At 44.3% G+C, this 14,601-nt stretch overlaps 1 protein-coding gene across 18 annotated transcripts in view; it reads right to left on the minus strand.

The window, feature by feature from the left end:
* SLMAP (sarcolemma associated protein) overlaps window positions 1–14,601 on the minus strand; it is a 203,684-nt gene that overhangs the window by 50,320 nt on the left and 138,763 nt on the right. For 13 of the 18 annotated variants that reach the window (XM_014577409.3, XM_075938864.1, XM_075938860.1 and 10 more), the window contains one exon: window positions 6,625–6,687. The exons of the other annotated variants lie outside the window; for them this stretch is intronic. In XM_014577409.3, coding sequence (XP_014432895.1) covers window positions 6,625–6,687 — 63 coding nt within the window. The remainder of the gene's footprint in view (window positions 1–6,624; window positions 6,688–14,601) is intronic. 18 annotated transcript variants of the gene reach the window in all.

The raw sequence follows: 14,601 nt of genomic DNA on the forward strand, positions 1-14,601 counted from the left end.
TAATAAGGCTGGCAGATACTGGATTTATTAAAAAAATTTAAAGTACTCTTGTCTATTTATTTTTGACATAAGTATAACTATTTGAATAAAAACTAAATATACTGAATGCTAGTGGAAATAGCGTACATTTAGGAGTTAAAAACAACAATTTAAATATTACTTAGAAAAGTTAGACATCTTCACATCACCAGGGATTTGTGAAATGTTTCCTAGAATACTCAAGTAGCTGATAGAGGAGGTATCTCAGCCTTTAGCTATCATCTTTGAAAAGTCATGGAAGATGGGAGAGATTCCAGAAGACTGGAAAAGGGCAAATACAGTGCCCATCTATACAAACGGAAATAAAACGAACTCAGGAAACTATAAACCGGTCAGTTTAACTTTTGTGCCAGGGAAGATAATGGAGCAAGTAATTAAGGAATTCATCTGAAAACAACTAGAAGATAATAAGATGACAGCCAGCATGGATTTGTAAAGAACACATCATGTCAAACCAATCTGATAGCTTTCTTTGATAAGTCTTGTGGCTAACGCAGAAGTGGCGGACGTGGTATGCCTAGACGTTATAAAGCATTTGATATAGTCTCACATGACCTTCTTAACTATAAAAAACCAAGATGGGGCTGCTACAAAGTGGGTGCACAACTGGCTGGATAAGTGTTCTCAGAGAGTCGTTATTAACGGTTCACAATCATGCTGGAAGGGCGTAATGGCTGGAGTTCCACAGGGGTCTGTTTTGGGACTGATTCTATTGAATATCTTCATCAATTATTTATTTAGATGCTGGCATATTAAGTTTGCAGATTATACCAAACTGGGAGTATAGGGTCATAATTCAAAATGAGCTGGACAAACTAGAGAAATGGTCAAAGGTAAATAGGATAAAGTTTAATAAGGACAAATGCAAAATACTCAATTTAGGAAGGAATAATGTTTCACGCAAACAGAATGTGAAGTGTCTGTCTAGGAAGGAGTACTACAGAAAAAGATCTAGGGTAATAATCGACCACAAGCTAAATATGAGTCAACAGTGTGACACTGTTGCAAAAAAAGCAAAAAATTCTGGAATGCATTAACAGGAGTGTTGTGAGCAAGACACGAGAAGTCATTCTTTCGCTCTACTCTGCGCTGATTAGGCTTCAATTGGATTGTGTGTCCAGTTTTGGGCACCACGTTTCAAGAAAGATGTGGAAAAATTGGAGAAGGTCCAGAAAGAGCAACAAAAATTATTAAAGATCTAGAGAACATGACCTACAAGGAAAGACTAAAAGAACTGGGTTTGTTTAGTTTAGAAAAGAGAAGACTCAGAGGTGGAATGATAGCAGTTTTCAAGTATCTAAAAGGGTGTCATAAGGAGGAGGGAGAAGAATTTTTCTCCTTGGCTTCTGATGACAGGACAAGAAGCAATGGGCTTAAATTGCAGCAAGGGAAGTTTAGGTTGGACATTAGGAAAAACTTCCCGTCAGAGTGGTTAAACACTGGAATAAATTGCCTAGCGAGACTGTGGAATCTCCATTACTGGAGATATTTAAGAGCAGTTTGGATAGACTTCTATCAGGGATGATCTAGACAGTGCTTGGTCCTGCCATGAAGCCAGGGGACTGGACTTGATGATTTCTTGAGGTCCCTTGCAGTTCTAGTGTTCTATGATACAGGTTAAACCTCTCTATTTTGGAACTCTTGGGACCTGACCAGTTCTTAACAAGAGAATTTTCTGGACAATGGGAGGTCAATATTGTCTAGCAGCATTACCAAAATTTCCAGTGCTTACTGTGCTGTTAGAGGACATTTAGGGGTAAATTGGAGCTAGATAACAGCATTCAATACTTAGAGCTAGTACTGGTGGCTTTAAACAAACTTTATAGGACTGCAGGAAACTTGGCCACACCCATGAAAAATGGCTAACTAAAATAATTCTGGACAACTGATGTTTCTGGAGGAGAGTTCTAGATTAGAGAGGTTCAAACTGTATCCATATTTTTGGGTGAACAAATTATGCATTTGTTCAAGTTTTTGATTACCCATGCCAGAATTGAAAATCTCCAGTGAATGTTCCTGAAGAAGCTGGCATAATGGTATAGTATTCTAGTTTTTTAAGATGTATGTAGAGACTCTGCACTTCAGAAGTTAAGTGCAAATATTTGTTTTAAAGTCAGTTTGCTTTTTTGTGATAATGAATGTGGTATGAAGGAGTCTATTGTTTGGGAGCTTTTTAGGGGTATTTTTGCTTATTTTCTAGCTTAAAATTAATTACCCTTTGCCTTTTCAATTTATATTTCAATATCTTTGGGACAGGGACTGTCTTCTTATTTATATTATTAGTGCTGTGTCTAACACCCCAAACTGTGTGTTTGTACAGCATATAGCACAATAGGGCCCTGTAGGCACTACTGAAATAATAAATAATAATAATAATAATGTCTTTTTCCTCAAAACAGTTTAGGTGCCATTACAGGCAATCCCCGGGTTACGTACAAGATAGGGACTGTAGGTTTGTTCTTAAGTTGAATCTGTATGTAAGTCGGAACTGGCGTCCAGATTCAGCCGCTGCTGAAACTGATCAGTTTCAACAGCGGCTGAATCTGGATGCCAGTTCTGACTTACATACAGATTCAACTTAAGAATCCCAGGCATCCCCAAGTCAGCTGCTGCTGAAACTGATCAGCGTCTGATTCCAGGAAGCCCCAGACAGGGGCTTCCTGTAGTCAGCCACTGGTCAGTTTCAGCAGCGGCTGACTTGGGGACGCCTGGGGCAGAGCAGCTGGGGTGCTGCTGGGTTGGTCCAGTAGCGCCAAGGAACGGTGCTGCGGGACCAACCGGCAGCGCCTCAGCTGCTCTACCACTGGCCCGGGGCTTTGCTCCAAATCTCCCTGGTCTGCTGGGGGGGGGGGGGGGCACTAGCTGCGACCTCCCCCCCCCCAGCAGACCAGGGACACGGGAAGCAAAGCCGCAGCAGCAGGGTGCCGCGCCTCTGAGGCTTTGCTCTGGCAAAGCCTCAGAGGTGCGGGACCCCTCCGCCTTCCTGGCTTTGCTCCGGGTGTCCCTGGTCTGCTGGAGACAGTCCCCAGCAGACCAGAGACACCCGGAGCAAAGCGGCAGCAGCGGCGGAGCCCCGCGCCTCTGAGGCTTTGCCATAGCAAAGCCTCAGAGGAGCGGGACCCCTCCGCCTCCCCAGATTCGCTCCGGGTGTCCCTGGTCTGCTGGAGACGGTCCCCAGCAGACCAGGGGCACCCGGAGTAGCTTTTCTCGCCCCGGAGGTCGAGGTGGCGGGACCGCTGCGCTCTGGGCGGTCCCGCTGCCTGCGAGCTCCGGGGCGAGAAAGCCCCTTTTGTAAGTGCGGATCCGACCCAAGTCGGATCCGCGTAACTCGGGGACTGCCTGTAGTTCAGAACAACATGTTAAATATTTAACATGGATATCTTTTATCCAAAGTATCAGTGCATGAAGTTATACAGATTTTAAAACGGTAGTCCTACGTGTCTAAAAACATGAAATGAAGTCTGCGTATAGATGGTGGGAAGCTTAAGGAAACAATCCCACATATATCCAGGCAATGTTTTAAAATTCCCTTTCCCTTCTTAATTGCTCACAAGTAACACTTAAAGCATTATCATTTTATTAATACTTAGTCAAAGCATCAGAGAATCTTTCAGGGTAAACAAAACTTTAAATGTAATGAAAACAGTCTATCACCACAGTCCTAACAAAAGATTGAAAAGGTGAAATCCTGGCTTCACTGAAATCAATGAGAGTTTTATCACTTACTTCCAAGTGACCAGGATTTTACCTCAAATATGGTGAAGCAAAACAGCAGTTAATGCAAAAAGCTGTGAGCAATGGAGGGAATAAATGAGGAGCAATTAACAAATTATCAAGCTACTGTTTTCCCAGACCATTCAAAACAGGGTTTCACAAAACTTTTCAAGTAACATGGCCCAAATGTTAAGCCTGGCAATGAAGTCTAATTTCCATTGTAAATGAATGGGGATTTTGAAGTAAATTCTTTTCAACTCCTCAGTGAATTAGAGTCTTCTGAACTATGTGCCAACTCTCCCATCCCCAATTTGAGATGGCACCAACTAACTTCACTCCCATTACTGATCACATAACACCCCTGACAACTACAGTAGCTGGTTACATGGATTATAGTACCTCTGAACACAGTATTCTGCTCTCTAACAGAAAATCAGTCTTATACTCTTCATTTTATCTTCTGTTTTTCTTTCCCCCTGCTTGTCCTTTGCTATCACATGCTACTCCTTTCCCCCCCCATCACTGTAGACATGCTTCCGTTCTCCTTGGTACCCTTAGAAATGCTGCTCAGTCACCACAAAAGCCTCTTTTAATCTGAACATAAATGTAAAGCTGTCTCATTCCCTTTTCTCCTACTGGTGTCTGGCAGATACAATATTACTGTATTATTCTGATAATCTGAGGATCTGAGGAAGTGGGTCTGGCCCACGAAAGCTCATCATCTAATAAACCATCTTGTTAGTCTTTAAAGTGCTACATTGTCCTGCATTTTGCTACAATATTACTGGTTATTCTACTTCTCTTTTGTAGCAAACATGCACTAGTATAGGAAGCTTGACTGGCAGCTCGTTATTTTCAGGAATTTTTACTGCTCTCCAGTCTCTTCTTGAAGAAGAAAAACCTGGACAACTGTAAAAACTGGAAACAAACAGAGAAGTCAGAATAATGTGGCTAGTAATGTAGACTAGCAGTAATCATGGCCCAGTTGCTTCCTCTGGTGATTTTAGCATGAGTAATAATATTTGGTGTATATTTTCAAGTCCCAACTCCTGTACTCTTGTGAATATATCATGATGTCAACCTTCATTTTGAATATAAGTTGAAACTCCCAAATCCAGGATTCTCTAGTGCAGCAACATCCATAGTCCGGCAGCACTAGGGATGTTACTTGACCAAAGAGCCTCACAGAAACACAGAAGCTGGGGAACCCCAGCTGGGCCAGACGGCATCAACGGGGCCAGGAAGAGGTCAGGGAGTTCCGGCCCCAGCTGGGGAACCCCTGGCTGCAGCTAGACCGCCTGTGACTGGTAGGCCCTGACCAGGAACCCTGAGAAACCCTTGGTGGCAGTGGGGATGGTGGAGGTGGGTAGCTGGAATCCCCAGCGGCAGCAGGGCAGTCCCACCAGCAGGGCGGAGTGGCTGGACGGCCCTGGCTGGGGAACCTCCGGCAGCAACAAGACCAGCAGAGCCGGGTGGCCCCTGAGGCAGCGGGACTGGCAGAGAACACCCTGAGGCAGCGGGACTGGCAGCACAGCCAAGCAGTACCCTCCAGGAACCCTGGGAGACCCTGAGGCAGCGGGTGGGCAACTGTGGCAGGTCAGCAGCAGGGCAGGGTGCCCCTATAGATAGGAGCTCAGAAGCAGGGCATCCAGCAGAGGAGCACTGACCTCTCCAGATCCAAGAAAACTCAGGTCCTGAGGGTGCTGGACCAGGAAGGTCCAACCTGTATGTTTCTAAGCTTCATAGTTACAGAGAAAAGCTTGAAAGTGAGACTCAAATGTACTTTAAGTATTCAAAACCTAAAACATATCTGTTTTAAGGCTCATGATTTTGGTGTCCTTGACTCATTTGAAAAGTGAATCTAAGCAACAGAACAGCAGTCAACATGCATAACTACAAAGGTCAAGTGTCGAAAAGTTATCACCTCACTTCTGTTTGAGTACTTCTCTCAGCTTGGTTTATTAATTCACAAGTTAGGTGTAACTTTAACCATTTAAATTAACACATTTTGTGAAGTCCTTCCTAGTGGAATAATGGGGGAGGGGAAAAGCACTGTTCTTGTCTCCACGCTATCAAAAAGAGTTCTATTTTCCAGCTATGCTTTCATAGCACTTTCAGGTTTCTACCCAACTGCTGTTCCTGTCCCACCTCAAAACAAATTAAATAATAATAGAATTTTCCCCTAATCAATTGCTCCATGCCAACATGCCTGCAGCTCTACTAATTACACTCAAAACCATTTACTTTGAAAAGCAAGTTTTTTCACCTCAAGCACAAAAATTATCTACCTTCATAAAAGATCAGTGTAAGCACTTATGCTCCATTTCTTTAGAAAAACATTTTATTTCCACATGAGAACACTAGTCTTTTCTTTTATAGTTTCTTTCCTACTGTCACACTTGATAACAACACAAGCTGCATTTTAAAACCTTAAAATTATCAGAAATGACACACATAATGCAAAACAGAGAAGAGACAACAGGTACATTACCACATCCCTATCTGAATGCTGCAGCCTGCAACATTTGTTTTAATTGACAATATTAGTCAGGCTTGTAGCTTCCCTTATTTTCCATTAATGTTGCAAAATTCAGTCAATTTTAACACACATTTGGCAAAGGTTGCAGCACTCGCACTCTCTTACTGATAGAAAGTAATTGTGGATAAGTGTTAAACACAGGTAATGTGATTAGAACTTTACAAAAGAAGAGTCAGCTTTGCTGGAGTTCATAATGCCATAATTCTACATTTATAGCGCATTTGCACTACTGCAGAAATATTAAGCAGTACTGAAAAATGTGTTTTTCAAGTGACATATTTGATATTTTTGTTTTTATTTTTCAGTCAGTGTGATGAATGCTCTGTACTCACTCTGGCACTCTATGAACTGATGAATGAAAGTGCAGTCCCCTCCACTCTTTGAAAGAAAGTGCTCTAGTAAAGAAAGAAACACTTAAGTTTATATCTTGTCTTAGAAATGATTTAACTATAAAATCTGAAATATAAATTAGAATATTTTAATTAGGCATTTTTCTCAGATTTCACTATGATGAGTCAACCTAATACACAAGCAGACAAGACATTCTGCTGAAACAGCCAATAATTTTTTTGGGGGGAGGGAGGGGTGTGGATTAGAAATTATATAGATTGTCCTTCAGATCTGTATGCAGAAAATGTTGAGAAAGTATACTTAACAAATTTAGAATATATGATGCAGTCCTTGAGACCTTCTTATAATTCAATTTACTGATGTATCCAGCCCCATACATTAAGAGACCAGCAGTTCCTACCATTAGTATTTAATTAGTTCTGAATTAAAGATATTAAATCTTTGCATGATGGAAAATTATTTTTACATATTTTATTCTTAATTTCAATACTTTTATCCTTATTTTAAAAAGTCCTTTTAGAGCTGAATTTTTTTTAATCATTATTTGTAATCCCTCCTAAAAATTTTAAAATCCATGCATACATCCAGTTTTGGTTTTTTAAAATGGCAAAAGTTATTTCCCCTTGGGTTCTTTTGGTTGGAGTTTCATCACAACACAACATGACAATTAGAGGTCTTGGAAACACAATAGTCTTGCATGTAACATCTTGCACTAGGTTCAGTTCCAAGCTCTGCCGAAGACTGTGTATGAGACACCTTGAGCAAACCACAGTCCATGTGAAACTCAGTTCCCCGTACAGCCGGTTCCCGAGTTGCAAACGGTCGACTTACAACCAAAGCTGTTGTAAATGGTAGACCCGAGTTACGAAAGCGATACGCACTTACGAACAGCGCGGTCACGTGTAACTCTATGGGGTCCGACTTCTGAACAAACCAAGTTACGACCAATTGCTTGGTCCGTAACCAGTTCGTAAGTCGGGGAGAGGCTGTATGTAAAACATGATAACAATACTTCCATTTCCACACATTGTCTTTACTGTTTAGACTGTAAGCTCTTTGGGTCAGGCGCTGTCTATCTTATTACATTTCAATAGCACCTCAGGGAATGAGGCCCTGATCTCTGCTGGGGCCTCTATTATTCTTTGTATTTCAGAAAAAGGAATGGAAATATGGGGGCACAATGAACACAGGTTGGAAGTGGGTAACAGGAGACAGGGCAAAGCAAGATGGAAAATGTGAGCGAGGGGAGAGGAAGAAGGAGGCCTTACCTTGTGCAGCAACTCGAGTTCTTTGAGAGGTCTCTGCCTATGGGTGCTCCATTTCAGATGTGCTCACAGCCTTTGCACCTTTAATTAGAGATCTCTGGCAGCAGTGCCTATTTGGTCTGTACATGCTACTTGTGCCCCACTCTGAGGTTATACAGAGCTGTGTGGGCAAACTGCTTGCAGTTCCTTCTCCAACATGGAGTCCCCAGAGGAAATACCAAAGCAAAAGGAGGACCGATAGTGGATCATTCACAGTACAACACATCTCAAAGAACTCCAATTACTACATAAGTTGAGTAACCCCTCCTTCCAGTAGTGTCCTTCTGAGCACCCTCTTTACCAAGAGGTACCCTCCTGCTGAAAAGGGTGGTTTTAGGGGCAAGTCCATGACAGAAGATGACACAACCTTTTCAATAGCCAAATTTGTTAGAAGACTGGTCCACTGAACAATGTTTGGAAAAAGGTATGTGTGGAAATGCAATAGGCAGCCTTTCAAATGTTCAGAAAACCATAGCTGAGCAATGCCATAGATGTAGATAGAGATCTTTTGGAATAGGCCTACACCCTAGGAAGAATCCATATGCCGATAGCAAATATGATAGGATGTGTCTACACTACAGCGTTATTTCAAAATAGCGTATTTCGAAATAATGCATCTAGACACAAAATGCATTTCGAAATAGTGCGTCCACACTGACAGGATGCTGAATCGCATTTAAGGCTGGCCAGAACCGGTTCTGGCAGGGCATCAGGTCAAGCCTTGTGTGGCTGCTGCCTGAGGCTCTCTGAGACCTGTAATTAAAGGGACCTCCCCGCCGCCCCAAACAGCCGGTTCTAAGGTTTCCCTGCTTGCTTGCTTACCTCGTTGAGGGACAGCAAAGCATTTTTTTCTCTGCATGCTCTGGTTGCCCTCACTCAGGACACCACAGCACTCTGCAGTATGGAGCCGGAGCCACCCCTGGGCACTCTGGTGCTTCTCCTGGATGTGTTGCTGCGAGCCTGGCAGCATGATCTGCAGGCAGTAACAGTCTCCCTGGTGTGCCCCACTGGGGGCTTGTGCCTCATTGCTCCCTCTCATCCTTCCACTTACCCCTCCCCTAACCCCCCTTCCTGCTGTACAATAAAAGACATGTGTGTTCATTACAACAAAGCCATTTCATTGAACAAAACTGGGGTGGGGCTGGGGGAATGAAACTGACGTGAGACTGGGGAAAGAAGGTGGGAGAGGGCAGGAGGGAGGGGGAAACCTGGGAGGAGGGAGCTGGCAGGGGGAGGAGAAGCTCAGGGTTGGGAGTCTCACCAGCCCAAATATCTCCCAGCACTGTGAGTGCAGGGCCTCGGCGTCCCTGGGGGCATGAGGAGGAAGAAGCAGGAGAGGGAGAAGGAGTGGGAGGAGGAGCGATAGCTGGCGAGGCAGCAGGGGCTGGAGCAGCAGGAGGCAGCAAACTCTGCCCCAGGGTCGATGACCACCTGGGGGGCACAAACCATCCTGCCTCCCAGGATGCAGTCCACGGCATCAAAATAGGGGCAGGGATCTGGAGCTGCCCCGGATTGGGAGCTGCCCCCCTATGGCACTGGCATGTGCCTACCGCAGCTCCTTTGTTTTCACGCGAACCTGCTCCTGGGTTCACATGTGGCCTTTGGTGGCCAGGCTGGCAGCCACCCGCCTGTAGACAGTTGCATTCCTCCATTTAGTGCGGAGATCATGGAAGTTGGAGGCATCCCCCCAAACCTGAATTAGGTCCCTGATCTCTGTACTGGACCAGGCAGGCGCCTGCCTTTTCTGGCCCCTGGGAGCTGGCAGTCTAGTCCTGGGGAGCAGTGGAGGGCTAGCTGGCAGTGGCTGCCTAGCTCATGCTGGGGCCACTGGGTCAGGTGCAGCAACTGCTGGCTCTGAACTGGAAGGCTTGGAGCTGGCACAAGCACTGTGGCCAGAGTCTACTCCTTTAAGGGCTCCGAGGAGGGAGGGGAGGGAGAGGAGTTTTCTTGGTTGTGCCCAGGGTAGCCACCAGGTCACCCTGGGAAAGGGCTAGAGGCCCCCTATTTCAAAATAAGCATCTACACAATGCTAATTTCGAAATTGGTGTTATTCCTCGTGGAATGAGGTTTACCAGTTTCAAAATAAGCCCTTCGCTATTTTGATTTAATTTCGAAATAGCAGTTTGGCTGTGTAGACGCTGGTCAAGTTATTTCGAAATAACGGCTGTTATTTCTAAATAACTTTGCTGTGTAGACATACCCATAGACAAAAACGTCCAGGTAGAAATCTCCAAACCTTTGCAGCTTTCTGCAATAAACATGAACAGTCTGGGTGACTTCTTAAGTGACTTAGTTCTGTTCATATAAAAGGCTAATGCCCTGCTAACAACCAAAGTATGTAAAATGACATCCTCTCTGGACTTTGGAGGAAAAAAACCAGAAGGTGGATAACTTGGTTAATGTGAAACTCAGATGACACTTTGGATATTGATGTAATGAAGCTTTGTCATTAAAAAAATACTATAAACGGAGTACTTGCCACTAGAGATCTTAAGCTCTCTAACCCTTTAAGCAGAGATGATGGTCACCAGAAAGGTGGCTATCAGACATAAATTAACAAGGGAAGAGCTAGTCACTGGCTCAAAAGTAAGAGCACATAAAGCATCTAAGTACTAAATTACAATACCAAATAAGTGTGGGTTCCTTAACTTGGGGGGGGGGGGGGGGAAGGGAGGGGAGATTCTCCAATTCTCTCAGAAACTTTACAGTTGTAGAATGGTAGCAAAATGGGAATCCCTCCACCTCTGAGTGGAAGGCTGTGGACCCTGATAGAGCTCATGGATAATCCTGTCTGTTATCTCTAGGAGATATTCACAGTATGATTGAGAGGGAATAATCAAAAGGTGGAAAACTTTTCTGGACACACCTCAGGCTGAAACTTTTCCTTTTGTGGAGGTATCTCATGGAATCTGTCCTACTCTTCAGTAATACCGGTTATACCTCCTTAGAACAAGTCAACCTCTAGTGTCAAGAAGGATCAAGGACCCAAGCTTTGAGACAGTATCTTCGGGTAGGGATGAAGAGTGAGGCTGGCATTCTAGGAAAGAAGACGGGGAAAGGGCACAACTCTACTTGCCTGACAGATGGCTAGGTGAACCAGATAAAGTTATTATATGTGCCTCGGCCACATAAGGACAATTAATACAATTCTGGCTTTCTTGTGTTTATTCTTCAGCATCAGGGGCATAGGGAGAAATGACATATAGGCAATCTCATGTTCACGGGACAAGGATGGTAGCTCCCAATTCACCTCCTTGAGCAAAAATGTGTTTTTTGTTGGTCACAGTGGCAATGAGATCTAGGGTTGTATTGTCTTTGAGAATGACCAAAGAGGGAAGGTCTGTATCTTTGAACGTAAGGTTTATTTTGTTCGCGTTTCGGTGCAGGAGCCTGGATGCCCAGCGTTTTAAGTGTGGCCTTGGAGTCTTTGAGGGAGTGTAAAGAAGCATCTGTGCCATTAGCAAATAGCTTTGGGCCCATGAAAGTCTTCCACCCTTCTTCTGGACCTCCTTTGGGAAACTAGAGAGATGAAGCCAGAAGGCTCATATCACAGAGACGGCCAGGGCTTGTGAAGCTGTCAGCTGAGTCCAAAGCAGCTTAGAGCAATGTTCTGGCTATCAAGAGACGCTCGTTATGTTCACTCATTTATTCTATTTTTTCTTCTGGGAGGAACTGAATAAATTCTGTAATTTGCTAAAATATGTGATGAGCGTATTTTGCCAGCATCGCAGTATAATAAGCAATACGTAGTTGTAGGAGGAGTATGACCGTTTGCCCATAATATCCAGACGTTTCCACTCTTTATCAGGAGAAGTAGATTTGGCAATGTTTTGCTTGCTCCTCTGATTCACTGCCTCAATTACTACAGAGTTGGGAGAGAATAAAAACTCAGCACCCTGAGGAGCAATGTAATATTTCCTATCCGCCTTCTTGCCCACTGGGTGACGGTGGCAGGTGTTTGCCAAAGTCTTAAAGAAGTCTTGGAAGATCTTAAAATCATCCCCAGATAGGCCATGTGGAGGCATGAGTGTGTCCCCTGGGGAGGAAGGAGAGATCTATGTAAGTGGGTGAGAAGAAGTAATGGATTTCTCATCACATAGTGGCTGATTGAAATCTGTTTGGTCCCTTGAGATGTCAAGGGACACAGTGGATGTAGGCCTGGACCGGAGCTGGGAAACATGGTGATGGTGTTGCTGCTGAGCCCTGTAAGGTGCCATGGGGTTCCAAGCAGGGCCATGTGAGGGGCATTGGCATAGGTGGTGGTAGCCAATGCGCAGGTTGCCAGTGTGGTAAGGCTGATTGTGAGCAAGAGAATTTGCGCCTTGGCGTAGAGTGTCTGGGAGAAGTGGAGGTCATGATGGAAGCCTGATCTTCCTCACCAAAGAACAGAGGTATGGAAGTGTCAAGAATAGACATGGAAAAGCCCTTGGAATGTAGGGAGGAATCCGTGCCAAACAAGGATGTTGCAGGTACTGAAGAGAGCACAGAATCTGTGGGCATATAAGGGCAAAAAGGAGGCACAGGTGGTAAAGAATACTGTGCTGGTGTATGCTTTGGCTTTGCCAGCAGAGAGGATGGCGCAGGTGCTGGAGGCGGTAATAGCGCTCTGGGCCTTGTGCTGCCTTCATGTACAGCACTGCTTGGTGTCGGTGCTGTTTAGCCGTGACAGGCTTGGGCTTATCAGCATATTTAGGCACATTGGCCAGGTCCTTAGACCCTCGGGGCGCTGTTGGTGAAATCTGCCCAGATAAGTGCTTGTCCGGAGCCCCAGCGGGGGCAGAGCTGGCTTAGGATTCAGGGAGATCTGGTTGAACTGAAAGTCCTCTAGCTCTCCTAACTCCAGATGCCAAATGTTCACTGATGACAGTGAACTGCACTGTATTTGTCCAGACAATAAATGCACTGAGAGTGCTAGTCTGACAGCGAGACTGACAGCCTGTGAGGAAAAACAGCATTTAAAACAGAGCCCCCGCTTGGGGGAACGGTGCGCAAAAGATTGAGAGAAATTTTTTTAAATCGGAGAAAAATCTCTCTCTCAGATATATGAGAGGAAGCTGAGGAAAAGGAACTCCTCAGTGCAGGAGAGAGAAATCCCTTGAGGGGATGCATGAGGCACATAGCCAGAGCTTTTCTCCGTGTCTGAGGGGGAGACACTGTCTTTTTTTTTTTTTTTTTTTTTTTTTAAAGAATCATAAAGTTTATGGTAAAAATATAATAAAAAAGGCTGACTAGGTAAAGGAAAAGAAAAACTAAGACTAGCTGTCTCTCTGAGGAAAAATTTGCAGAGTGCCAGAGGCAGAGAAGGAACTAGGGAGATCGTACCTCACGCATGCGCATTAGCCACAAGTGCATGTAGTGCTTTTGCACATGTGTGAGCTAGCTGTCAAAGCCACTGCTAGTAAAATCTTTCGGCAAAGTGCACTGCGGTGCCAAAACACTTAAGGTGGAGCACTCACAGGGACACTGCTTGAAGAACCACCATTGAGTATACATTGGGGCAGATGCAGTACTAAGGGGAGCACGTAATGCTTGAAGTGGTCTACTGAAAAGCAGAGGAACAGTTTGCAGCATGGGTGAACTGTGATATGAAAATAGGCACCTTACATGTTTGGGAGCAAAAACTAATTCCCTGGTTCCAATGATGGAAATGTAGCTGTGATAGACACCATCCTCAATTTTTATGACTTGACAAACTTTAGTTGTCTTAGATTCAAAATCAAATCTCAACTGTCTGTTTGTTCTTCTTTAGGTCCATGAAATAACTGGAGCAAAAGCCCTTCCCTTTGGCAGAAGTGAATTAATTTCTTGCTTTAAGAGACACTTATGAGAGGGGTCCCTAAAGAGGATGAGGGAAGGGGTCTGAATACAGGAGACGGAAGGGAAATGGACATCAAGATAACCTTCAGCATGCATTTGTCTGATGTGATTGTCACCTATGCAGAAAGAAGAGAAAGAAAGAAGAGAAAGAGTCTCCAAAGGGTGGAGGTGACAGAATGTATATGCAGCTCAATGTTGTGGTATTTCCATGCCCTGAACCAGACTGTCAAAACTAGCGCTCACAGGATTATTTGGGAAGGGGGGGCTTGACTCAATGACTACCTGACGTCTCTTCCAGCCCTATGATTCTATGATGATAATGATGGCTCAGGGGCCTGTGCAGACAAAGCAAATGGTCTCTGACTCTGGAACCTTGATTTCTTCCTGAGTGGTTCATACAGTCTCTGGAATTCTTAGATGGAAATGAGATGAGATCATTGATTAGTTTGGGATCTACTAAACTTTTGTTTGTTTGTAGGTCTGTAAACCCCACGGTATATCAGCATGGCTCTGAAATCTATAAGCATACAGTTATTCATCAGTACTTCAAACCATTTGAGATTGTGAAAGGGAAGATCCTCAACCACATTTTGAGCCTCCATTGGGAATACAGACCATTGAAGGCAGGATACCCGTTGCAGACTATTGCCTCAGAGATTAATCTAGCTAGAGTCAATTGCACTCAACGAGACCCATAATGATGTTCTAGCTAACAAATGACCTTGGTAGTAATAGCCTGAGCGACTGCTTCACCAGAGTTTCATGGTTGTAAACTGAAGAATCATGAATAAAACAGCTCTTTGCTGATCAGACCAATGTATCTGTGGACATTATTAT

This window comes from Pelodiscus sinensis, chromosome 11 (genome assembly GCF_049634645.1).
Source record: "Pelodiscus sinensis isolate JC-2024 chromosome 11, ASM4963464v1, whole genome shotgun sequence".
NCBI classification, from domain to species: Eukaryota; Metazoa; Chordata; order Testudines; family Trionychidae; genus Pelodiscus; species Pelodiscus sinensis.